Here is a 27,241-nt window from a genome sequence, read left to right as displayed (position 1 = left end):
AGGCTGGAAAGATGGGCAGAGAGGAACCTGATGAGGTTCAACAAAGGCAAATGCAGGGTCCGGCACCTGGGGAGGAACAGCCCCATGCACCAGTACAGGCTTGGGGTGGACCTGCTGGAGAGCAGCTCTGCGGAGAGGGACCTGGGAGTCCTGGTGGACGACAGGTTAACCATGAGCCAGCAGTGTGCCCTGGCTGCCAAGAAAGCCAATGGAATCCTGGGGTGCATCAAGAAGAGTGTGGCCAGCAGGACGAGGGAGGTTCTCCTGCCCCTCTACACTGCCCTAGTGAGGCCTCATCTAGAGTACTGTGTCCAGTTCTGGGCTCCCCAGTTCAAGAAATATGAAGAGCTACTGGAGAGAGTCCAGCGGAGGGCTACAAGGATGATGAGGGGACTGGAACATTTACCCTGCGAGGAGAGGCTGAGGGAGCTGGGCTTGTTCAGCCTGAAGAAGAGAAGGCTGTGAGGGGACCTAATAAATGCTTATAAATATCTGAAGGGTGGGTGTCAGGAGGATGGGGCCAAGCTCTTTTCAGTGGTGCCCAGTGACAGGACAAGGGGCAATGGGCACAAACTGAAGCACAGGAAGTTCCGTCTGAACATGAGGAAGAATTTCTTCCCTCTGAGGGTGACGGAGCCCTGGAACAGGCTGCCCAGGGAGGTTGTGGAGTCTCCTTCTCTGGAGATATTCAAGACCCGCCTGGACAAGGTCCTGTGCAGCCTGCTGTAGGTGACCCTGCTTCGGCAGAGGGGTTGGACTAGATGACCCACAGAGGTCCCTTCCAACCCCTACTATTCTGTGATTCTGTGATATTCCCAAATCTGAGGTCCCCTGAGTGGTGTGAGACAGTAAGGTGTCTCTAGCACGGTGCTGCAATGTAACTGACAACTGTGTTGTTGTAAATCTAGTTCATCTTTCTTTACCTCAGAGCTGCTTCATAGAGAGCGATGTTAGCATGAAGGAGATCAAATGCATGCCTGTACCACTCTGCAAATGGAAAACTAAGTTGATGATTGTTCGTGGTCATTAAAGACCAGTAATCTTTTTTTTTGCTCCCCCCCCCCCCCACCCCCACCCCGAGTTCTGGCCAAATTCCAACTTAGGTAATTATACTCTGCTTCCCTAATTCCCTCTGAAGCTTCAAATCAGTTTAGATTGCTTTTTCCTTTCTAGCCTGAGCAATTAGATAATGTTCCTGAGCCCTGTTAACCAGCTATGTTCCACCTCAGAGGAAGCTGTGTGTTACTGCTTATAGAAACAGCCCGCTTCCCCCACCTATGTACTTAAAGTCTTCTTGATATGACAAATGATAGCAAAATGTGAGGTAGGGGTCTCTGACATCTCTGTGCTAAGAGCAAGCTGCAGAAGGTGCCGATTTCTGTGCTCATTCTACAGCATGTGCCAGCTGCCCGGGATGGTTTTGGTGAGAGTAACAGGCTCTACAGCAGTGCAGATGGGAAAGGGGTGTCGCTTGTGTTTCAGCGGTGGAGACGGCGCTTGGAGTGACAGGCTGCAGAGGAGACAAGAGATGAAGACTGTGCTGAAGGGGAGTGCAGTGGACGTGGCATGGGGGAATTATAAACTGCAATATGGGGAGGGGGACTTGTTTGAGACAGTTCTTACTAATGGCTCCACACTGCATACATGCATCTAGTTTTCTGTGTTGCACTTCCTTGCAGAGCAGCTGGTGATGATAATCCCTTGCCCTTATCGGTCATGAATAGCAAGGGTTAGCAGAGCATCCTCCAATGAAGCACACCCCCTCCAACTTTTCCCTTGTAAAATTGGAGATGGAGGGGATGTTTGGCTTGATCTTTTGCACTGGGCAGAGAGAGGAGAAGAGATGTTATGCTGCTGCATAGTGCCACACACTGTATTACTCTCAAGTCTCAAGTGAGTCAGTGTAGAGGGGAAGTGGTTTCTCAGGATTTAAAAGTAGGCGTTGAGTGGAGCCTCTTATGTGAAGAAGGGCATTTGTTTAGCTTCTCATGATTCTACCCCTTCCCATGGACTTCTCGAGTGGCTGTTGTCCTTCTTGTGGTGATGTAGTCTGCTTCCCATCATCACTTGAAGCCCTCTAGAGAGAGAGGATTTGTGTCTTGCTTGCTGTGGTGGTGCATCAGGCCCAACCAAGATTGTTGATAATCACACCTATTACTGTAATACATGATGTGAGTTCAGATCCCCTTGCTGTATTCCTTCAAGTGATAAAAAGGTGACAAGCCTGCTAGAAGACAGGTGCTTTGCATGCTGTTTTTCTACCCCATCTTAAATTCTCTGTCTGTGGGGACAACTTGGGCTAAATGCCAGAACAAGTTCCTTGATGCAAACATGAAAGCTGCTGTGGAGATGATTCTCTGGGGATGTTTTAAAGCTTGATCAGGCTCATCACTGTGGAGCAATGTGTAGGGAAGTCTTGCAGATGACCTGGCAAGTGCCATGGGACTGTTCTGTGTAACATGTGTGGTTCCTTCAGCTCTTTCTGAAGCTCCTCTGAGTTTTGCTGTTGGTCTGCTTGCCTGTGGTAAGTGCTGCTGTATCTGTATGCACATATGCAGTGAAACACCAGTATCACTTTTATCGCTTTGGTGTTAACCAAAGAGAGTTGCCACTGTAAGAAACCATGTGGGCAAATGCAGTAAATAAGTGATGCCTAATTAACAGTTGTGCAAAAAATCTGCGTGGCTTGGACAGCTTGTTGATTTTGGAGTCTGCCAGGGAGCTGCTGTTGCAGCCTGTGTGTGTAAAGGCAAGACAGCCCATGCCTCTAATACCCAGTGCAAGGGCACAAGTAGTGGGAACTCAGTCATATGAAGCACCTGGAGGGCTGCTTTCTTTAGTGCATGTACGGGGGTATTGGAAGGAGGTAGTCTGTCCACACCTGCTGTGCTAGGAAGAAAGCTGGCAAAGCAGTTAAAGCAATTGCCAGGAGTTTTCCTTCTCTGGTGGTAATTGTTCTCCAAGAAACGTTCCAAAGGCTTTCTGTTGCACGTGGAAATGGCTGCACTGCAAAACTTCAGCCACCACATTTCTCATACTGAAGAAGCATAAAGCTGTTGGTATGTATTTTTACAGAGCCACTAAGCTACCAGCTCTCTGTGTAGGACTGGTAGCTGCCTGTGCTCTGGGGGAACTTGAATCCTGAGCAGTAAAGGAGTGATATTTCGCTACTCCTCCAGGGTACTGACTGGAGACCAGGGACTTGGGGTGTATGGGAGCAGGGCCCTGTGGGTGGGTTTCCAGCTTTTTTTTGGCTCCCTTGTAGATGCTTGTGGGGTCCCTGAGCATACCTGCACCTGTTTCCTCTCTGCCCACACAATTCCTCAGGAAGGAGTTGCTGTGGAAGGGGTTGTGGGGCTCAGTGCTGTGCTGCTTCAGCCGTGTTTGGTATTCCTGACTGCAGTGTGAGTCTCTCTGGGTGCTCAAGAGTTCTGGTTACTCAAAATCAGCTTTAAGTTTAGTGCGCGATTATCATTAGCAAGAAAATACCTGGCACTGTCTTAGGGACTGATGGTATTGGGCTTAATTAATGGAGAGCAGGCTGTCCCCACATGCATCTGGCCCTGCCTCCTCATCCTTCCTATCAGTATCAGCTTAGGTTTGTTTTTAATTATTTTTTATTAAGTATTGCGTGGAACAGTGAAACCTACATCAGATTACTGAGGATATTAATCCTTTGCACTTCTCTAGCACATTTTATCCAATGACAGAGATTTGTTTTAGAAACATTAATTATGAAGCTTCATAACCCCCCTGTGAGGAATGTAATAACCACAATAATACTTGGCACTTATATGATGTTTTGTATCTTTAAAGCTTATTGTTTATACAAGTTTTGAAGTACCCTGCGTGACATGGTAGTGTAATTATTCAAATGACACATGGGGAGATAGATACACCAAGGGGAGAACGTGCTTGCCCAGGGTCAGACATCAAGTAAATTACTGACTCGTGCTCATTGAAGATTATTCTGTGTTTCTGGTTTTCCCTCCCACTCTCTGTCGTCTTGGTGTCATCTTTGAGCAGCAATATATGAGAGTAGTAGAGGGTAAAGTTCATGAATTGAAAACCATTAGGTCCATGTAACTGAGTAAAAATACAGGATGCTATGTCTCCTGGGAGGAGCTGGGGTAGATTGGCTGAAAAACGTTGTGGTTATCAGGGTCCTGAAGAGCAATTTGTTGTCAGTGCTCAATGGTGACTGGTGGTTTGGAACATTTCTGCCGTTGCATGTGAAATCCTTTGGTGTGTAATGAGTAGCTCCCCAGCTACTTCAGTTGGCTCCCTGCCTCCCTCCTTGGCAGGCAGCAGCAGGAAAAGCACATGGCTGAAAACTGAACTTTTTGTTCCACACCTGTTTTAGGACATGATCAAACAGGGAGAGAAGTTTGAAGGTGTGGTGACTGTAATACGTGACAGAGTGGCTCATTTTTTGGTGTTCAGCAGGACACGTGCTTGTTTGCCTGTGGAAGCAGCGCGGGCTGCACCCATTGCTGGAGCAAGACATGACTTCTTTTTACCCCAGCCAATTTCATAAGCTTGTCTAGGCCAACTTGCATCCCTCCAGATGAGGATTAGCAAAAGTGGTTTCCAAGACTCAAATGATTCTTGATTGTTCCCCCAGTGTAATTTATAACAGAAGCAATATTTTGTCACATAGGGCTTTGAAATGGCCAAGACAGATGTGCACGTCTTGTGGGACAAAGAGTGGGAAATAGTTCTTGTCAGCCTTCAGTCTGATGGGCTGCTGGGGAGCTCCGCTGGGGCATAACCAGATCTGGAGTCTTTCCCCTTTGTGGGAAATAGGAGCTGGCTGAAAGTGGGGGCAAAACCAACTTTCAGAAGGTAAACAAATTCCTTTCCTGATGGGCAGTACAAAGGACTTGTTCATCTATGGGATGGCAGTTCAAGTTTGCACACTGTGGAGGTTCAAGTAAGTGTGTGTTTTCAGAAACTGTGCCTCTTTCCCTCTTCAAACACTTTTTACTTTTAAATGGGAAGCCCACCGTCTAGTTTGGTGTTTAATTGTCCAAGGGTGTTCTGCAACACACTGGGTTGGTTGAGGCCATTAAGAAGGGACAGTAGTTTGAGTCTTTGCTCTCCTTGGGAGCTTGCTTTCTTCCTGTCCCCATCAGAGAGCGAGGGACTGTTTCGTTCCCTGTGGGATGGGCTGCTCTGTGTCATCCCACGAACAGCCAAAGGCCCAGGAGTGTTTTAAAGAAAATGGTATTTCTCACTAAAATCAAGAGAACATCAAAAGGAGCTGAGGATAAGTGGTTTTAAAATATGTTGAGGTCTTAGCCTGCCCTTGGCCTTGCCTAAGTAGGCCAAAGCCTTTTCTCTTCCAGAAGAGAGTTTGAGAACAAAAGTCTTTAAAGAGCTTTCCTCTTCAGACACGCTTCGGCTTTGAGGCTGGTACCTGTCAGCATTTCAGTCTCTCAGAGCTTTATTTCCTTAGTGTCAAAGATCATCTTGCTTCCTTTGCAAGGCTGTCAGCTAGACCCTGGCTGCTTTGATACGGCTGCGTTCGTCCCCAAATCCCCTGTTGAACAAGCTGCTCAACAATGTTTGCACAAATGCATGATCTCAGGTAGAGAATTAATCTCTGTCCCCATCCCCTGTGCAGTCAGCCAGCTGAGAAATTATTTTACACAGCGTCCCATGTGCGTTAACGCTTCCCCAATTTCCTCTGCAAGTCTCTGGTGTTTCAGATGATCTTTTGACTCCGCACTGATGCAGAGTAAGAAATTCATAACTTAGCTTTGTGGAACTTTTGCTCCCAAGTTCATTGCTATCAGTCTCTCACCAGGGAGCGGCCAAGCCAGCATCAGCCTGCCTCACTTCTCCTTGTCTGTGTTTCAGTTGTAATGAGGGGTTTATTTTTTCAAAACTCTTTACTAGTCCGTTTTCCTTTTTCCCTCTTTTTCATTTTTTTTTCTCTGTCTCCCCAACAGATTAATTGTTCGAGTTGCTGCAGCTGTTTTTTGGAACGAATTCTATCAGTGTAGCCAGGATGTGGCAATGCCAGAGCTACTCTTGTTTTGCAGAGGTTGGGGGATGCTCCTGAGACCAACACCTGGCACTTGCAGTTGAGGAAAGCTCTTTGTAGTAGTGCCCCAAAGCTCATCCCGTTTGCGGGAACAGCCTTGTGGTGCTGTGTGACTTAATCACACATACATTTCAAGCGTGGCCCTATCTTATTGAGAACAGCTGCAGGTGGAAGGGAGATTACAGAAGGTCAAAGCTGGTACCTCGCTGCTGAAGAGGCTGGAAACAGGCTTGTGTTTTATTGCTGCTGAAAACTCCTGGAGGTGCAACGTGTCCACTGGGCATTTACTCCTCCATCACCTCCTAAGTCTGCTGAGCGACAATAAGCAGAATGTTGGGCTGAGGAGTGCCTGCCCAGGAGAGGCAGTGTGGCCAGATGTTCTGCACAGCTGGAGAGGAGTAGATTGATAATCTATTAAAGGGAAACAATGCAAACTGTTATGGTGTCAGGAATATTTCACTGCATGAGCATCGTGTCTCAGATGTGGAGTGACAGAAAACACTCCCTGTGTGCAGAGCCTTACAGAGGCCAGGATGGGTTCCCCATGTTCTGCCAAAGCAATGGGCAGGGGATACCCCAAGTCCAAGAGGGTTGTGAAAGCATTTGCATGCAAGGGGAGGTAAAGTAGCAGTTCCTACATCCGAATTTCCCCACCTTAAAATCAGTCATAAATAGAATGGGCTGACTCTGGTATGTGCACCACTGCCCTCTCCTGTGTGCGTGGGTGGATGCTGGTTGGGAACAAGGCTGTGTTGCACACCCCTGTCACTTCTGGGCAGAAGGACCAATGCTCTGCCTTCTCCCATGATCCTGAAGTCTTTGGGTGCCAATGCACGTGGGGACACCCTTTGCCATGATGTCGTGCCTGGCAGGCTCAGAGTGGTGACTTCAGCGTTTCGTGGAAGTGCAGCTAGCTGCTCTGCTCTTAGGGATGAACTCAACTTTGCATGTAAACTGGGAATTTGATCTCTTTGATATGTGTGAAATGTGCAGCTTACTTTCTACAGATTAGAGTACTTGGTCCTCACTGGAAAAACGAATTTGCAGAGAATTTGCAAGTCAATCTATTAATTGGCTTGAATCAAGATTAATTTTTTTTTTAAGTGTCCTCAGTAAGGAATGTAGTGTTTGTCAGTCTCTTCCTTTGTCTGTAATTAACTTAATAATGCAATAGCACAGGCTCTTCAAACATGGCATGTAATTAAAATTCATTGAAATCTTATGTCTAGGCTAAATTTGAAGAGAATAGGTTGTAATTAAGTTATTAACAGTTAATATATCTAATTATTGTGACTTCATGGTTCTGCTCTGGGTCAGGTGGGAGATCGTTATCCCAAACTTAAACCAATCCAGGACTTAAAATGAGAGCCAATAAAGAGAGGAGGTAAACCAGCCCAAATAATACCAACTCTGCGGTTGTGATGCCATACACCAGCAACATTATGACTAAGATGTATCACTGCCATTGGCTCCAGCTGAGATGAGACTGAGCTTTAAAGATACCGTGTATTTTCCCTATCATTCTCAACCCTTGGCATAATGAACAGAAGAGAAATAAATGTATGTTGCCTTTCTCTGCTACATCTAGAATTGTTTTTTCATTATAATCTTAAATTTATTTCCTGGATTAATTATTCTTGCCCCAGGGAATAATTGTAAGATTTCTGTGCTGTTTGTAACTCTTTGCTTAGCTGTGTGTACTTTTTCCTTTTAGCTCTGTTTTCACCTGGTTGCAGGTCTTGCAATGACACATCAGAAGGCTTCTCCACCCGTATCTGCACTGTTACGAGGGTGTCGGTCACTAGTGGCGGCACTTCTTAGAGGGAAGGATTTTGCTTCTACTCTCTGTCCCTGCTTCCCCTCCCCTCTGTCTTTGTTAGGAGAAGAGCAGAAGGGAGAGAAAACAAAGAGCTGACAGAGATGAATATGCTGTATGAATCAAAGCCTCTGGAAACTCTTCTATGTCTTTGTCACCTTCCTAGCGAGAGTAGAAGACTTGTACAAAATTTCCCTTGAACTGTTCTTTCCCATCCCTAGAAAAATGCCAAGGAACTTGGAAGAGAGCATTTTAAATGGCATCTATCTAGCACTCCTTTGTTGCTTACTTTGGTACAGCTAATTAAAAGAGAAAAGCCTTTTAATATTTAAGCACCATTAACTCAGCTGAATTATTAAATGTCAATTTGCATTATGTGCATAAAAGGATCAATAAACAAAGAGAATAAAACAATGGAGGTGGCTGGGGTTAGAGAGATTGTCAGCTCCTCTTATCGGAACCAGAGGGAATTGCTCGCTTGTCTGCCAGGTTGTGGTTATTAATTATCGGTATTCGAGAGGGCAAGAACTGGGGGCTTCCTAGGACTCTGCACGCCAAAGGAACTGCGGAGATGTAAAGGATGCTGCCAAGATAAAACATTACTTGGCTTGATTTCCAGGGGTGTCACACAGCCCCGGTTGCCTCAGCTTTGCTGACAATTTGATGGTGTTTCCTTTTGGTGCTGATTCTCTTCCTTTGGGGTGGAGTTGAGCTGTTGCATTTGCTTTTCGCTCTCTAGGTTGTTGTGCTTGCTGGCAGTAGTTTTCAGGCTCTAGTTCCTTGTGCTGGCAAAAAAGGGATATGGGAGAAAATCCAGAGGAAAACAGTTTTTCTTGAGTAAGTCCTTCTGTATTGCACAAGAAGTTTTCTTCCTCCACTCCCGGTGAATGTGAATTTTTAGTGCTGTCTTAGGCAGCCTTGGAGGCTAAAGTTTGCCCTTTGCATTACAAGGCGCTAAACTGGAATTAGGCACAGATTGATCTCTAGCTGTGCTTCAGGCTTCCTGCCCGATGATGGACAAGACGTTTCATTTACCTTCCCCAGCTGGCAGCGCACAATAGCAACGTTTCCCCACCTAACAGCACCTCTTGGGGATAAAAGCATTAGTGTTTGGTGGGGGCCTGTGTGGGAACCCATCTGAGTCCAAAGGCTGCTTTCCACCGAGGGGCTGTATCACCAGTAGCATTCCTGTATCATCAGCAGCACCCTTGTCTCTAATCCTGCTCGTGCTGGGAGGAGGTAAGCACCTGCCAGAGGGGTGCCAAGTCTCTGCTGTCCCCTGGGTCCTTGGCATCTCTGCCAGTGTTGCCAGTGAGTGGTTGTGTTGGGGTCTGTGCCGCAGTTGTCTGTGCCCCACCAAGTGTTTTGGGGCTGAGAGCTAATTTAGTTCAGACACAATGCTTTCATCCCTCAGGAAGTGACTTTGCAGGGGACCTGCGGTGCCTGTGGGATGGGTGCCACTGTGCACAGAGCTTTGGGCAGAGACAAGTCCCTGCTGTTCACCACTTTTCAGTAGCAAAATTGGATTTCAGATACTTGAAATAAGGGTGGCGTTTGTACTTCCAGCTCTTTCTAACTATGGTGAGAACAAATCAGGCTCTCAGTGAAATTTTATTTCATTCTCTTGCTTGTGGCTCTTATCACCCTTTCCTGCAGTGATTCATCCCCCTCCCGCCCCTACTGTGTTTCACAATTGAAATAGCCTTTTGCTTTCTCTGAAGGTTGGGCATAGCAGCAGGTAGACATGGCTGTTTGTTGAATCTTTCCTCTCCAGTGTGGGGGGAATGTTTGCAATGCCATGATGGCATGATTGCCCTCACATCCCCAGCTGCCTCCGAGGTGGCTAGATGGGGCCCTGGAAGCAATGGAGCTGTGACAGGTGAGAATTTAGCGTAGATTCAGTGCCTGAGTGTTTACCCAGCTTCTCAGACAGGCTTTGTGGTCTGCTCTGAGCTGTGTGCTTCTGCAGGAGCTTGTCTGACAATGGTGGAGCTGCTTCGGTCATGTGGGTGGGGAGGTCTACAGGAGAGTTGTGTCACCAGCTAGTCAGAGCCCCAAGGGCCTTGCTTTGCTCACTCCACAGCCATGCACCCAGCCTTTGGGGTTAAGAGCTCTGAGCGTACAGCGTTCCCTTTGGCTCTGCATGTAGAGAGATGTCCTCTCCTCTGACAGCTATTCTCTGCCAGCTCTTCTCCTGCTTACCAGACCCTGGTTTCAACCTCAGCATTGAAGAATTAAGGCCTAAAGGTTTAGCATTTTGAAGAGCACCAGCTGGAGTTTCATGGAAATACTCCTCTTCTTACCCAGCTTGTGTTGGTGTATCTGATTGCATACTGGTTTGGGTTTTGTTCTTTTTCTTGTCTATAGTTTTTAGTCTACTCAGAGCTGAATCTGTCTTGCTTCCTTTGTTTCCAGGGGTGCGTTTCGGCACATATGTGTGACGTTGGTGCAGTCCTCACAAGCAAAGTCTGGAGCATCCTTCCAGACAGGGAACCCAATTTGAAACCACTGCCTCTGCTTATCCTTATTTTTCATGATTCAGGAGCTACAGCTGTTGTCTGGTGGTTTTTTTTCCCCTTTTGATATGAAAAGGAGCCTGTAGTTATTCATTGATTAGAGTTCATGCACCTTTGCTGCCAATCTAGTCTACAGATGATTAGCAAATTGACATTTTTTTCTCCCTTTTGAAGGGATGAAGTGTCTGTGGTGTGTTCTTCTTTCATCTCTTATGTTAAATGGCCCAGCAATGAAACTACAGCTGAGTTTCAAAGTATGCTGGTTTATAGATCTGTCCGTGTGGACCTCTTTGTTGAAGAGTCACTGTTGTACCAAGTGGCTTAAAGTATAAAATGGGAACAGAAGTGGACAAGCAGCACCAGCAGTGACCTTGGGTATGAGGTGATCTTGAATTCAGGGAAGAGAAGAGAGGGGCAAAACCCTCGGGACCATTCACGCAAAGCCCTTTTGCTTGCAAAGATTATTAGCAGCAGAACCTGGGGACGCTGCCTGTTGGGCTTTGCTACCTGTGCCGACAAGCTGTGGCATGCCAGTGAAAGGCAGTTTTCTTGGCTGAGTGGGGACATGCAGCTTCAGTGGCTCCTGTGTACTGAGACAGAGGAGTGAGAAGGCAGAGCCGAAGTGCGAGACGCATGAAGAGCAGCTGACTCGCATCTGTGTCTGAGCCAGGCTCGGCTCTCCTGCGCACTGGCTGCTCGGAGGCTCCTGGTGATGGGTGCGTTGGAAGCTGAGAGCATGACGGCTTACACAGGCTAGAGGATCAGCAGGTTTTATAGATGCCTGTAACTATTCGTTCTCCTTCAGAGAGTGATGGGTGCATGGAGCAGCTGAAGATCGACTCAGGGGACTGGAGGCCTGGTGTGCGAGGCAAGGAATCAAACCTGCCAAGGAGCCCGGTACAGGATTGTCCTTTGGGGACTGTTCCTGCAGCACATGGGCAAATATGCGAGTGTCTGTGCTTCCCATGTCCAGCTGAGTTCCTCTCTTTGCAGCCCTCTTTTCTCTGACTGGACTGTTTCATTTTTGGGTATTTTAACAGCTGACAAACAAGTCAGTCTGTCAGTAGTCTCTAAAGTGGTTGATGCCTGGTTTCTCCCCTAAGCTGCTTGCCTCACTTGTGTTTTTCCCCTAAAATGCCTACGAGCTTTAAGTAGCAACCAGACAAGAAATGGGTTTTGTAATTGCCATGCTTTGAGTACTCAGCTTGGTAGGATGACCTCACCTGAGTGTGGCTCTGTGGCTCATTGGGTTTTGCAGCAAGATTTGGAGATATAGCTCAGGCTCTGAAGCTGGCACAGTGGGAAGTGGATTGGGAAAGATGATTAGGTCTCTTTTACGAGACAGACATGTTTTTTTTTCATTTCCTAACCAAAGCTGGAAGCTTCCAGGACAGTATCGCTGCCATCATATCTGGAGCCCCTAAAGATCTGAAGACAACCTATTTCCTATTTCTGGCATTGAGTCTTCTATACAGATTCCGCTCAGTAATAGGAGTTAGACAGTGATGCAGAGTTTATGCCACCGTAATGTTGTGTGTGTAACATCTGTCACTTGATTCCTGTCAAACAATGTTACAGATCAATTTTGATCTGCTGCTTGATACTCTGCAGTTAGGTGGACCTATGTACAAAAATTTTGGGAACACCTAGCAATACTAGTGAGCTGCTACAGGCAGTAGGGGATGTGGGGGGTGTCAGTGACTTGGATACTTTAGTAAAGCACACAATACTTCTTTACCTTTAAATTGAATAAAGGTCTTGGGAGCAGGTGTTGCAGTCACTGGGGGATGTACCTGCTATTTGTGACATCTTGCATGATTTTGTTGCTGGCATTTTTCTAAAAGGAACAAAATTATAGAGATGCTTCAAGGAAGTGACATTGATTAAGTGAAAAGTTATTTTAAGACTGTGCAAATCGTCTGGCTGAGCTTTGCAAAAGGGAACTCTGTTTCTGGAGGTGCAGTCAGCCAGAGATGTAAAGATAAAGTCTTGGTCTCTTCCAAGTCAAAAAAAAATTCCTCATGCTATTTTAAGTAGCCAGGTTTCATGCTCTGTGATTACTTTCTACAACTCTGTCATTTCTCTGTGCGTTTCCCACTGAACATTATATTCTTTCCTTCTTGCTCGTGAGTGTTGTGGAGAGTTCTGTAGGATTAGACCTTGTTGTTTTGCCCATCTCTGAAGTGGCTGTGTTTCTTTTGTGGGTGATGTTTGTTTTAATCATGACCTGTGTACAAATACCAAAGGAGTCAGATACCTTTTTTTTTTTTTTTTTTTTTTTCTGAAATATGACATGCTTCCTGCTGCCAATTTAGGCCAGGAGTACAGTAAGCAGATTTTTTTTTTTTTTTTGAGCGTACATGGTTTGGTCTGCAGTGAGAACACTGACGCACAGGAGCAAACAAGTCTCAGTGGAGGTCTGTCTTGCTTGGGGTTGTAATCCTTAGCATCAGCTTGCAGGGAGGGCTTCCTGGTGGCTTTTGCTTTAGGACAGCCTGGAGCTGGCCACACAGCATGCCATCTTGGAAGAGTCAACAGGAGGAGCCTGGGCAAGAGAGAAGTCCAAGGAGTGGGAGGAGACATGGGACCATGGATGTGCTTTGCTTCTCAGCTATCCCTGTGAGCTTCTGCATTGCCTCCCTCTCTGCTACAGAATCACAGAATGGTAGGGGTTGGGAGGGACCTCTGTGGGTCATCTAGTCCAACCCCTCTGCCAAAGCAGGTTCACCTAGAGCAGGCTGTACAAGACCTCATCCAGGCGGCTTTTGAAGATCTCCAGAGAAGGAGACTCCACAAACCCTCTGGGCAGCCTGTTCCAGTGCTCTGTTACCCTCAGAGTAAAGAAGTTCTTCCTCATGTTCAGATGGAACTTCCTGTGCTTCAGTTTGTGCCCATTGCCCCTTGTCCTGTCGCTGGGCACCCACCCTTAAGATATTTATAAGCATTTATAAAGTCCCCTCTCAGCCTTCTCTTCAGGCTGAACAAGCCCAGCTCCCTCAGCCTCTCCTCATAGGAGAGGGGCTCCACTCCCCTCATCATCTTCGCAGCCCTCCTCTGGACTCTGTGGGACTAGCCTGGCCCTGTGTTAAAAGCTGGAGCCTAATCAGGCAAAGCTGTACGGGGCAGCTTCAGCTGGGGAAGTTCCCTGCCCAGGCTGTGCACCCTTTGCCATTGTACTGGGCAAAGGGGCTGGTGGAGACTGAGTTGCCGAGGAGGGTCCCAAGGAAGCAGCCAGGGAGCGTGTTCAGAAAGTGGCAAGCATAGGGGATGCCCTGGGCAGGCTGCTCAAAGACATCCGGTGCCTGGGCTCAATCACACCCACCCACTGCCATCTCCTCTCCCTCTGCTATTGTGTTGGTCTTAACTGCTGGTACCTACAGGCGGTCTTTCTTCAGCCATTAATATGTTATTGATCCACAGCCCTGCTGACAGTGTTAATGGACACTGATTGTGTATTATTATTTCCATAATCGTCCTCAAGCTGGAGTGAATTTTCCTTTTCAAACAGCCCATCGATATCATGCCCGGCATAGTGGGCTGGAGCTGGCCTGGTTAATTTGTTTTGTCGAAAGTTTCAGCAAAGCCTGTGGTCTTCATCCACAGTGGAGCAATCGATGAGACTGGCTAAATAGTGATGGAGCACACAAGGCAGCTGCCATCCCCTCCCAGAACAGGCAGGAGCAAGGTGTCATTTGACTGTCAGGATGCTGCCCCTGCAGCCCCTTCCCATCCTACTAGACCTTCCTCGCTTCTGCTCAGTGTTGTTAGCATGTCTCTTCCCTTTACTTGTGTGCTGGCTTCTCTTTGTGCTCCGCTAAGGGGACGTGACCCCTTCCTCAAAAGTCTCCATGTTTGTATGCCCCTGCTCTTCAAGCAGAGTTGTGCATTGCATGAAGAGGCGGGATAAAATGCTAACTAAAGTAGTGACTTCAAGGCCTGAGGTGCTCCCTGGGTGCTTTGCCATGCAGGGTCCATAACTAACAGTGCCGTAGGGCAATTCCACCCATGCACAGGCAGTTACTGAGAGTGGCTGAGCAGCAAGAAATGCCACATGTGGATTTCCTTAATGAAATGTTTATTCAACCCCACGTGCTCCATAAACAAGGTGCATTTTTCCCCTTTCTGGGAACTCCCTTGAAGATGCATCCCTTACAGGCCACTTGCTCAGGAAGGGAAGGATGAGGGAAAGAGACAGGCAGTTTACTGTGAGGGGTTTAAGCAGCAGATTAGGAGCCAGTGTCCCCCCTGCCATGCTGCCATGTAACTGAGCAGCGTGTCTGGGGAGACTGTACAGGAGCAGGGGTGGAGAAGGACCCTGGCTTCTTTGCCTAGCTCCTGTGCAGAAGAGGCTGAAGTATAATTACACCAGATGTACGGGATGGAATAATTTGCCTTGCAAAGCAGGGTGGTTGATGAAGCCTGAGGAAGAGGGTAAGCTCCAGGTGCAGCTTCCCTCTCTCCCCATCGTGCAGGAGGGTGGGTAGGGTAGGTGGGTGGGTGCAGTGTCCCTGTGTGCATAGCTGCAGCTACAGGGTCAGCAGCCTTGGGGATGAATGGTCTTCATCCTAGAGGCTGTCTGCAGAACATGTGCAGGTGGCAAAGGTGGTGGTGGGGCAGAGTCTAATGGTGATGGCAAGCGTTCGCCTGCTGAGAAGGCAGCAGTGAAGTGCGGTTGGTGCTGCGCAGCAAAAGGCGTGAGGAGCCCTCCCTTGCAGTTGCTGACCTGACCAAGGGAGTGTCAGTGCAGTGTCTGTCACTCACCGCCCTCTCTGTGAAGGAGCGCTCTTCATTGCCAGTGTAGCGATGGGATCTCAGGTTCAAAAAGATTAATGGCTAGACCTGTGAACCAAATACGGATTACTCAGTCCTCTCCAAAAGACTGTTTCTCTCTCCTTTTCTGCATTTTAATGATATTAGCAACCTCTAAGCACCAGGAGTCTCATAAACTTTCCAGATTATGGTAATAATAACATTGTACAGTACACTGCACTGGGAATAAAATTATTTTATCCACTCCAATTTCCCTTTGTTTTAATGCGTAAATATATCAAGTGAAAGCATAGTAGGAAATCTCAGTGCAGAGGCCAAATGCATCGTAAGCCAGCCCTTTCCCAAGGAAGGGCCCGATGCTGCAGGTTGAGAGCCTGAGTTTTTCCCTTGTAAAGAATCTTGCACTCCATATTTGGCTGGCCAAGTTTCTCTGGAGGGCTCTGTGTTGGGAGCCTTCCCTTAGTTGATCTCTTACCTGGAAGTGGAAGGGAAGTGATGATGCATCCATCCCTCAAAATGTTGGGCATATGGGCAGGGAACAACCTGTCCTCTCTGTCCCCACAGAGGTCATCAGAAGTCTTCCTTGGACCTCTGCTACTCGATTTGCCAGCCTGAGGAGAGGGATTCTGCTCCAGCAGGACTTAGCAGGGTGGGTGACACCTGTGCAAGGGCTGTTCTTCATGGGACACTGCTGAGAATGGCTGAGAGTATGACTTCATCTCTAGCACCTGGCCTCATGCTCCAGCCTTTCTGTTGCTTCCTAAGGGTCTTCTGTGAAACTGGTTACTCTGACAGGCACGGTCCTGCCATCCTGTTGTGCTGGCAATGTGCAAACTGTCCGCATGCTGAATCCTCCAGGAGATCTGGGATGATGTCAAACAATAATGTATTCTTTCTGTTCAAGCACATTAAAAGTGCAATTAATCCTCACCATCTCTCTGCCCATCTGTAATATGGCATGAGATGACTTTCCCAGCCTTTGTGCGCTGTGACAGGCTGAGCCTGGAACCAAGACCTTCATGAGTATCCTCTTGTGATTAATGCAATCCCATAAGAGCTGGGTTGGTTCATGCTCAGCCCCCACCACTTCACTAAGGTCAAGCTGCAGTCCAGGGCAGAGTTTCTCAGGCTCTTATGCCATCTACCTCAGTGCTTTTCTCTGCAAGACAACCCCAAACTTTCTGAGCTCGCTTTTGAGAGGTCTGGATTCACGTGGGGTTTAAGTCATGGAAGAATGGTTGTTCTGCTGGGAACCTGGTGCTGTGGTTGCAAGAGAGATGTTACATCTTAAACAGTGGGGATTCATTTAAAAGGATGTCCCCTTCCAATTAATGTAGCTGAAAGGTATTAGTGATGGTAACACAAGTGAGTTAAAACACCTGTCAGCAAACCTGGATGCGCATACCCTTGCTTGAAAGCTTCACTGCAGCCTGGTGGATCCAGGGAAGAATTTGGGAGAGGAGGACAAAATTATGACATGGGGCTTGTCCCTAGAGTTGTTGTTTTGCTGTAGACTGATGCCATATAATGCTTTATAGTGCCAAATAAGGACTGGTTTAAAAAATGCTTCTGTCAAACTCGGAGAGACACCAGCAAATTGCCACAAGGTATTTTGGTACCAGAATAGTTGCACAAAACCCCTCTAATCCTCTACCACTGTACCTAATGATTTTTCTGTCGAAATGGCCCATGTGGAAATGCCTTTAGGCAGGCAACAGGAAAGGGTTACAGAAAACAGGTTAAATTATGAAAGTGGGATGGCCAAAGGGAAAAGAGTGTAAGCCGAAAGACTTACATTGTATACTACGTGGGGTACAGTAGAGCAACTTGAAGAAACATTTAACTGGGAGTTACAGCTGAAGGCAAATATTCTGATTCTCCATGGGGTGCCTGGAAATTAGGTTTTGCAGCAAGGTCATGTTTGCAAAGGGAGAATAGAGCCACCAGCTGGCAAATGCAGCCCAGAGACTGTGAAGAAAGCTTATGAGAGCTTTGCAGCTGCAGGGTGCCAGGACCCTGCTGAAATGCAAGCAGCATGGGTTAGGGGTGGGGAGGAAAATGGTGCAGGATGGGAAGGGTCAGGGTCTCTCTTAGAGCAGGGGTTTTTCAGCATCACGACCTGAGTCTTGGCACTGTGAGCAATACTATGCAGTGCACGTGGTGTTGAAGGTGTGATGGCAGGTCTGCAGAGGACTGATCTGAGGGCTGAAATGGCACTTGAGACTATCATTTGCATTAAGGTGTATTGACAAAGGTTATATAGGCTTCTGAATTACTCCTCTGCCACTGTTTGCTTGCCAATCATTCAAGATGTCTTTTCCTGATAAGTCACTACTTCACCTGATGTATTTATGTATCTGTATGTATATCCATACATATATGTGTATACACACAGACGTATGTAAGCACATAGATAGGTTTCTGCTTTCTCCTAAGTTTGATAAGACTCTTCTGCCATCCAGGCAGGGGAGGATCACTCATCTGCTCAGTTGTATCAGTGAAGCTTTTGACAATTGGTTTCAGCATTCCATAATGCTTAAGTGATGGCAGGCACGTTCCTGGGAGCCCTGCAGAGGGGGAAGACAGGAGAAGCTGAGGGACTGGTCCATGTTTGTGCCATCATATTATTCAAATACACGTGTTGCTTCTGTTAGTCAACAGTTTAGACAGTAATAATGATTTTAACAAAGTACCACTATGCTGGAAAAACGAAAGAGATGCAAAAAGAGAGAGTAGCTAGTTGCATGTGCAGTGCTGCTGCTTGGGTGCTGGGTGGCTGTGGCAGGTCAGCACATCGTGGTGACCAGGTTGTACAGGCTGACCTCAAAGGCAGAGCTCCTCCACTGCCCAAGCCCAGTGTGCCCTAGGTCTGTTCTGCTGGTGGATTAAACCAGAAGAAATCAGAGCATTTCCCTTGCCAAGGTGATTGGGTTTAGAGCATTTTGGTCATGCCAAAAGAACGGAGGAAAAAAAAAGGTAGTCTTTGAAGCTCGGCTAACGTTGAGGAAAAAGTGGGTGCTCAGTTCAGCTTTAACAGGTTGTGCAAAATCTATGCTTGTTTCAGAAGGCTCGCTAAGGCTCATTGCTTTAAACCCTTTGATCATCTCCTCAGTGATTTGTTCACTTGCATTGTATTTCACTAATGGGAGCTAGAGCTCTGACTCCAGAGTCACCTGGAAGCATTGTAGCAAGATGGGGAAGTATCCCAGGGGGATTCGCACAGAGGCACCGATTCTTAGACACATTTGCGGGTTTCTCTGTTCCTTGAAGTGCGACTGGAGTTTTCCCGTCGAACAAGCACAGGTGTCCCGTTGGGCTGCGCAGTGACTTTCAGTACATCTCAGCCGCTTCGGTGATCACACAAACGCTTTTGGAGAAGGGACCCAAGGGCTGTTTGCACAGGGCTCTGGAGCTGAGGCTTTTTTTTCTTTTAAAAAACCCTGTTATCCTAGAGCTTGTCTCTCCCTAATATTGGTCAGGGCTACAGTGGGACATAGTTGCTGTTTGCTGGGCATGAAGTTTTTAGACTTTGTTCTGGGAATGAACTTTCCACGTATTTTTCAACAGTGCTGGTCTTCACTTGCTTTCCTGGCTGGACTGGCAGTAACTGGGCTCTGCTTGGAGCCCTAGTTGGAGAGATCCCTAGAGATTACAGGTCCCCTGATCCCACAGAGTCTGTTCCCTCTGGCTCAGGGCTGAGATAGGTCGCTGTGTAATTTGGGAAAGACTGCAGCGTGTGCTATGCCTGCTCTAGGCATGTGTGCTAAAAGCTGTACAGAGCTTCAAGGCCCTTTCTGACTCTGCTCTGTAGTTATCCAAGTCCCCTGCAAGGTAAATCATAGTAATCAGGCCTGGTTTAGACAGGTATAGAGCAGTTTTGATTTGACCAGGTCCCTGCTTTAACCACTTGCACATACTCTTCTCTGGGACAGATGAGAGCAGGGAATTCTTGTTCCTCAGCCCCTGCAGGAGGATCCCCCCAAAAAGCTCCATATTCTGATTTTCAGGGACTAGAGCTGCTCATTCCAACAGGACCGAAGGTTTTAAGATGGCAGTTGATACCAGCAGTCCAGGAGATAGGGAAAATCGCTCAATTTTATATCTCCCAAGACCTCTGTGTCTCATACCAAGCAATGTCCAGCTCTTCTCCTCTGTGGCTTAAGAACTGGCTCTTCCACCCTGCCGTGGGAGCAGCCACTCTCAGCAGTGGGCGTAACGGGCTGAGTTGCTGCTTGTTTCCCTCTTTACCACTTCTTTCCTCTCCGCAGCTCCTGCTCAGGCCCAAATCATCCATGCTGGGCAGGCGTGCGTGGTGAAGGAAGACAACATCAGTGAACGCGTTTACACAATTCGGGAGGGGGACACGCTGGTCCTGCAGTGTCTGGTCACAGGACACCCCCGGCCGCAGGTAAGCTTTCAGTCTTGCCTGTCACCCATGCTCCCCATGGCACTTCTTTGCAGTCTCCATGTAGAGTACTGTGGGCGGCCGGGTGCCCAGCTTTCTCCTACGTGTCAGAGTCAGGTAGGGATGCCCCATAGTGCAAGCACTGATTTGTTAAGCTATGAAGCATCTAGCCTTGCTTTCATGGAAAACAGTCCACAAAGCTTTGCAGGAGCCTGCACAGACCTTCTAATGGTCTTCAATATGTGAAGTCCCCCAAAAAACTGAAAACCTAAACTGAATCCATTACACAAACCACCCTCAAATCTTTAACCTTCTTACTACAAAGGAGGAACAGCCTGAACAGGCTAGGGGAGGCTTCCCACATGTGCTGGCCGTAGGAGTTGGTCCTTTGTGGTCCGTCAGTCTCTCAGCTTCTCTGGGCGTACAGACAAGGGGAACCTGCTTGGAGGAGTTTGGGAAGTTGTTTGTAGTGCACTTTGCTGAGCCCCGCGCAGAGCCCACTGGTCATTACTTTATGTTCACCATCCAGAGGCAAATTCAGACTTCCAGCGCTGGATGTATCCATGCTCTGGTCAAAGTCACAGTTCAGTGGAGAGGTATGGAGCTGAAATTGGCTAACTGCTACAGTCCTTTCTCAGGGTCTCTAGAGGGCTGCATAACCTCAAGCCCCTTGCAGCCACCTCCCCACCCTTCAGATACTCAGGAAGGTTGATTCAATGCTAATGTGGATTTGTGTCTATAAAGATACTGGACGAAAGCATGGGTCTGCTCGCTCTTGGACAGAGCATGTTAGGCGTGGCAGCTGGTGTGTATTACGAGGCTGGATGTGCCAGAATGCACTCAAGGGAGCCAAGTACAATACATGTGCCTTCTTGGCCCCCTTCCCCAGTCCTGCCAAAGATGTTTGTGCAGGGAAGCCATACATCTGCATACACCATTCAACACCTCTGTGGACTTGCTTGTGAGGAGCTACTTGGCTAAGAGGCGATGGCAAAGGAGAGGGAGAGAGACTCAGCCAGAAGGATCTGAAAAGGTTTATCCGTTAAACCATATGCTGGAAACCATAAAAAGGAAATAATCTGAGCCAGACCAGCAAAAATGACCAGCCTAGGCTTGTGACAGTGATGGGCAGACAATAGCTGTGTATGTCAGAAACGAGCAAGGTGGTAGGGCTGGCCTTGCCTGAGGATGTTGAATATGTGGGAAGGTGCTGGCAGGTTGTGGGGATTTGAGCCTGAATAGCCAGAGCGATTGCCGGACTAGAGCCTGATGCAGACAGCATGCTAGTGGGCAACATTGTGGCTTGCTGTTTCCTGGACATGCACAGGGGACACCAGAGCATGGAACCAGGCATGGAATCCGCCCACTTAGAATGTGGCATGCATCCTGTCTCTGCCCTCCCTCCTTGTGTATGTATTTCTTCCCCAGTGAGGCTCTTATCTTAACCTTTGTTTAATCTTTTCTTTTCCCTTCTATCAGTCAGTCATTAAAGCATGAAAATGTGGCCAAAATACTTAAATGAGATTGAAATTGAAAAGATGAAAGAGCTGGCTGAAGTGTCCTTGCGAACAGGAGACTCTGAGAGTCTTGGGGCCCTCAGACAATTTCATGATAAGCCTGCAAAGGCTAAATAAATCCATGGTCATTAGTTCCAAAAATCTGTTCAGCCCGGTGCTCTGGGAGTGGGATGTAGACAGACACCCTTGCTCTTCGTAGAGAAACAGCATCAATCAGGTGCTGGCAGTGAGCTTTAGGCAAAGTCTGGGCGAGCAGTCAAGGTTATCTGGTCCATCTTGTCTGTGGCGATTGTTGAATGAAAGTCTGTCTTCTTTCTGTTGGCTGATCTTGCTGGATCTCAGTCTGAGTGTAGATAGGCACCGGTGGGGGAGACCACCAGCCAGCAACCTTTAGAAGGGAGACTGCAGACACAGGAAACCAATGGGCTGAGAAAAGCCATCTCTCTCGTTCATTTTCTGGACGGCAGAAAACAAGGGGGAAGCTTGTACCACCACTGCTAGGGCTGTACCTCGTTCCAGACATAAGAATAACCATTCAATCTTTAGGAGTGCTGTCCTTTTTCCACCATTCACCATGAAATATCATGCGGTTCCATTGCCCCCGCAAGCCGGGATCTTAAGACATGTAACATAAGAACAAAAAATGCAAGATAGCTTGAAATCTGAGGGTATTTTTTCTTTTCCTTTTCTGTATCTTTAAAATCAAAGTAAAAGCTTGTGTACTGCAGAAGGATGACTTATAAAAATAACATACATAGAGATTCCCTGTGGAAAAGGGGCAAGAGCCAGATAGTAACTGCATTTTCTCGCCCTTACTTGGAAAAGCAAAAATAGCTTTGCTGTCCAGAGAAAGATGAGTGTTGACTGCAATAAAAGCCGTGTAGCTGTGAGCTGATGTCTGTTGTAACTTTGCGGCCTACCAACCACATGGAGTCCCGGGGCTTAATGCTGAAAGTCCTGTGCTGTGCAGATAGTGGTATAAAACTAACTGAGTTCCTGGGTTTACAGGACCAGAGCAGGACTGGTAAATATGCAGGGTGTGTCCAGGTGAACTGAGGGGTTATCCTGGACACTCGGATGTGGAGATTGTTGACAGATGAGAATCAGCAGCTGGTCTACTGGGACAGACTAAGGTCAGTAGCTGAACTTTGGTAAGGTCTGGTGATGCTGTAGCACCCATTTTTGAGAATGGCTAGGAAGGGAGGAGGCAGGAGAGGAGCAAAGGGAGTGCTGCTGTCTCCTGGAACCTCTAGTTTGTGTTGCTGATTACTTGAATTTGTCTCATTCTTCTCATGCAGGTGAGATGGACTAAAACTGCTGGCAGCGCGTCGGACAAATTCCAAGAGACATCAGTGCTTAATGAGACCCTTCGGATTGAGAAGATCCAAAGGCTGCAGGGGGGCCGCTATTACTGTAAAGCAGAAAATGGGGTTGGGGTCCCTGCCATCAAGTCCATTCGAGTAGATGTGCAGTGTAAGTCGTTTAGCGGCAACCCAGACCTTCCCACAGTTCTACTGCATGTCTGTCTCGCTGCGGGGCCGGGCAGGGAGCTGCATTGCCCTAGGGCCACACGCACCTGATTCAGGAGCAAAGGGACTGGTGTGGTGTTCCCAGGGCCCCTTTCCCCGAGGAGGTTAATTCTATCCATAAAAAAGATAGCTCTGCCTGTCCATGTGAGTCATTCTTATCTAGGTGCTGTGATGTCTGTCACTTCTGAAGGTCCCTAGCACTTATCTGGGATGTAGCACTATAGATGGCTTCTGCTTTCTTTGTCTTCATTTTGAAGCTGGCAATGCTTGAAGCAAACCAATGCTTCTTGAAATGGGTAGTGCCTCAGATGCTTGGGGCATTCCTGAAACCAGTGCCCCGCTCTCAGCATTGTTACCTCTGCAGCATGCTGGAAACAGAGCAAAAGACTTTGGGCTGCACCTGAAGAGGCTGAGCTGTGAAGGGGTGAACACGAAGAAATCTGTGAGGACCCCTTGTTTTCAGTAACTCCATGTTTCTCTGGCTGGTTGCAATGTCCATCCTTCTCATGTCCTGGAGATGCTGTTAGATGTCTTCACCTTGGGCCCCAAGTTTTGAAGGTTTCTCATACTGGCTCAATGTTGTTTATTCTTGGGCTGCTGTGGCCAAAAGGGAGGGAAATTAAATTTATCCCATAACCTGTATATGGGAGGAATCCAAGATGTAAGGTCTAGGCAACTTTTGAAGAGATTTGCTCTCTTAGGGAAGATTACCATTCTGCTTGTTGTCGTTGACTATCCACTATTCCAGTTTTCTCCAACCCAAGTAACACCAAATCCCTCTCCTTGCTCATGTCTTCTGAGAAGGCCTATCCAGCAAGAGGTTGATACTAAAAAGATATAAAGTGTGATAAAGCAGCTGGAACTCTCCCCAAACCTGACACCAACTGTTCCCACACTCCTAGCAAGACAGTCGTCTGTACTGAGGTGCACTGTGGTTATCTGTCAGGGGAGCAACCTCCAGGCTTCAAAATCCCAGTACCCTGCCTGGAGTCTGGGTAGAGCTTTGGTGACAGCAACTGCTGCCTAACAGCTTCCTGTTAGTCCTACAATGATGTGACCCTCACAAAGTGTGCCATAGACTTGAACATCCTTAGGCTTTGGTAGGTTCATGATCCGCAATTGTATCACATGGCTTGAAGCAGCTCCCATCTCTGTTCCGTCCTTGCCCTACCCTGGTGTTGGAGTAGTGCAGTGTGAGTGTGCCATCCTGCAGGCTGGGAAAAGAGATTGCTTCAGCAGCAGCCACTTTGAATAGGATGAGAATTTCTTCATGGGCATTGCATAGCTTTTTTTGGTGGAGTTCTGACACCCACCTAGATCTGCTTGGCTTCTCTGCCCATTTCTTCTCCTACATGTGGTGGAAGTATATAATAACTCTCCGTTACAAAGGGGACTTGCTTTTCTCCAGCCTCAGTATGACACCTTGCCAGGGCCTCTGTCTCTAGAAGCAGGACTGTGGCATGAATCTCTTTATGCCCTGAGGGCAATCCCTTTACTTCTGGTGTGCAGGCTGGAGCTAGAGTGATGTAGTGTCCTGTGGTCCCTTATGCAGCTCTGACCTGTAGAACTATGGGGCTAATGGGGTGGCCAAGGGCTTTCTCATACTAACATCTACTTTGCAGATGGACTTGGTAATGTACCTCTGTTCTGCTCACTTGTTTTTTGGGGAGGAGAGACTATTTTCTGCTAGTATTTGAGGTAGGTATGAGGGAACACACAGGAAAAGCCACAGTTTTTATTGAACGCTCACTCAGGCAACTTTCAGCTGAATGAACCAAAATTTGAAAACAAAGTCCTCCTTTCCCTGCATCCCAGTTTGTAGTTGGAGGTAAGTAATCACTCTCATGTGAACCTTGGTGTCCTTGACAGCTGGTCCTAGTCCTCATACTTTTAGTATTAGACAGCAAGGTTGTGCGGGGAGCACCACTGGTGCCAAAAGGATGTTAAACTGGAAACACTAACCTGTGTAGCAAGTTCTTCCTTTGCCCGAGGTGGGCATCAAGTGAGGCTTTAAATTGTTGGTTAGACACTGGCAGAGAGGCAGCTGTTGTTTGGAGTATTTCCATATGGGAGAGGGGGAAAGTACAGAAAAAGAAAGAATGGATGTTTACAAGTTTATATTGCACATGAAACATCCCATGTGATCATCTCCATGAGCAGCCTTGGGCCAAATTTATCATTTGTGCAGCTCACTGACATCAGTGGCGTTACTCGTACATCAAGGACATACATTGCAGGTCTTATTTTAGCTTTTCTCAGGAGTGCTAGACTTAGAGCTGACTGCTGTGAAAGAAGGCTGAAGGATTCGAAGGAGGAAAGGCTTAGCAACCAAAAGGAATGTGTGGTTTTCTGTGTGGGGAGTAGTGGGGAGCCAGGAGAATGGTATCTTCTTTCATCAGTAAGGGAAGTGTTTTCCCGTGCATCCTGGTGAGAAATGGAGCCTCAGAAGGATGGTAGCTACAGAGATACTCAAGTAAAGTGTGAACAAATAAAGAAGGGTTAAGGAAAATGAAGGGGGAAAGATGAGAGGCTGTGCCCAAGGTCCTGGTCCAAGAGAATTTAGTGTAAAATTCAGTTACCTTATGGCCACATGGAGACAGTACTGTATGGAGAGGAGCCTGTTTTTCTCCGCCTGTGTATGTTTTTCTTCAGCCTTCGGCTTTGTGGTTTGTGTTTTTCTTTTTGTGCCTTCTCATTATTCTGTAATGGCTCTGCTCATATCTCTGAGCTATGGTGTGGTCAAGCCGACAAATCTCAAGTGCCATTACAATTGCTGTCTACCAAGCATACAGCTCATTAAAATATGCAAATCCACAACTTGACACTTGTGATTCAGCAAAGAACACACATTATTTGGATGACAAGTTAGCAGAAACTTGTTCCTGCTTCCCCCTTCCTTTCTGGGAGTCAGATTTCCAAGCTTACAAATCTTTAAAATAAAATATCATGAAAATTTGGTTGTATAGGAGAGAAAGAGATGATGAGCATGTGTCCTCTTCCTCTCTGCTAACATGTGCAGAAGATAGCGCTGGCAGCACAAGGGGATACTGGATGCATGTGCCTCAGTTGCCTTGCAGTTCAAGGTGGTGTCATAAGGCTGCTGAAAACATAGAGTTGCTTCAGCTGAGCTCAACAGATGCCTTATAAGGCATGTTTAAGGACATGGCAACAGATTTGATTGTTAGAGGATAAATCAGTCCCATCTTGTCAAATGGGATCTTTACATTTAATCCCAATCAGTCTCAAAGTGGTTCTGGGAGGAGAAGCCCTCTCAGGTTTTCCCCATGCTTCCTTGATGTACAAACATTGGTATCTGGTGCAAAAGCCCCAAAAAACAATGCCTTTTTTAGCAGGAGGGCCGGCCTTGGGGAGCAGCGTGCACTGGGTTGATAGAGAAAGTATGCTCCCTGCAGGGCTGTTCTTTGTGTCCTTGCAAGTGAAGTGACTGATAACCATGAATCCAATTGTGATGGCTGCATGCCTGGTGCAGGTATGGTGAGGGAAGCAGAAGGAATGTTTTCTGTAAAGGGAGAAAACAGAAGAGAATGTGATCAGCTTAGGAGAGAGTGATAGGGATGCAGTGAGCAGAAGTAGCTGAAGATGGAGAATCAGTACAGACCTTGAAGAAAATACACAGATTCCTTAAATTCCTTTTAATAGGAAGAGAGAGAAATTGTACATACCTTTCACAGTGTCTTGCATCTTATGTTCCCATGGTACCCTGTGAGACTTGCTGCTGTCTAGATGACTCGCCATCTCAGCTCCTTGATGATCTACTCTCACCCCTTGACTTGCTCTCTACAGCTACCTGAAAGGAGGTTATACTGAGGCAGGTGTTGGTCTCTTCTCCCAACTAACTAGCAATAGGATGAGAGGCAATGGCCTCAGGTTGTGTCAGGGGAGGTTTAGATTGGATATTAGGAAAAATTTCTTTACTGAGAGAGCGGACAGACATTGGAGCAGGTGGCCCAGGGGAGTGGTGGAGTCACCATCCCTGGAGGTGTTAAAAAATGTGTAAATGTGGCTCTTCGGGATATGGTTTAGGTAGGAATGGTGGTGTTGGGTGGACGGTTGGACTTGATGATCCTAGAGGTCTTTTCCAACCTATGATTCTGTGAAGGTTTGTCATGTCCTTTGTGTGGGCATCTCACAGCCATGGGATTAGCCCCATGGTTTCAGGAGGGATCTGGGAAGTGCAAAGTGGGACCAGAAGGAACAATGACAGAGCAGAGTTTCCTGGGATCCTTCTGACCATTCACTGAAGCAGAGAGCAGTGATTCGGAGTGTGGGGTGTCCCTGGGGAAGGTGGAGCAGCACACTGGTCTGCAAGGCATATGGCAAGCAGGGAGTTAGCTCAAGGACCACATGGGATCTGCAAACCAGAGGGTGCTTTCTATTCTCTGAAGGTTGTGTGGTGAGCGGGAGAATTTTGGCTTCTGCTGTCTGTTCCCTTTAGATATTGAATATTAGATAATGTTAATATAATATATTAATACAATAATATAATCTAATAAATAGTATTTTATAATATACAGTATAATAGAATAAAATTTATAATATATTAACATAATATAATAAAGTATTGGTTATTAGATACTGTTACCTGCCCTCAGATCAGCTCTTAATTCAGCAGCTGTCA

The 27,241-nt window shown here is 47.2% G+C and overlaps 1 protein-coding gene across 5 annotated transcripts in view; it reads left to right on the top strand.

The window, feature by feature from the left end:
- MDGA1 (MAM domain containing glycosylphosphatidylinositol anchor 1) overlaps positions 1 to 27,241 on the top strand; it is a 145,971-nt gene that overhangs the window by 28,992 nt on the left and 89,738 nt on the right. For 4 of the 5 annotated variants that reach the window (XM_075445710.1, XM_075445701.1, XM_075445691.1 and 1 more), the window contains exons 2-3: positions 19,420 to 19,559; positions 22,372 to 22,546. In XM_075445710.1, coding sequence (XP_075301825.1) covers positions 19,420 to 19,559; positions 22,372 to 22,546 — 315 coding nt within the window. Of the gene's footprint in view, positions 1 to 19,419; positions 19,560 to 22,371; positions 22,547 to 27,241 lie in introns of those variants that run through there. The other variant, XM_075445722.1, reaches the window with a different exon arrangement.

Source organism: Opisthocomus hoazin, chromosome 2 (assembly GCF_030867145.1).
Source record: "Opisthocomus hoazin isolate bOpiHoa1 chromosome 2, bOpiHoa1.hap1, whole genome shotgun sequence".
In the NCBI taxonomy this organism is placed as follows: domain Eukaryota; kingdom Metazoa; phylum Chordata; class Aves; order Opisthocomiformes; family Opisthocomidae; genus Opisthocomus; species Opisthocomus hoazin.
This window is presented reverse-complemented; position numbering and strand designations above follow the sequence as displayed.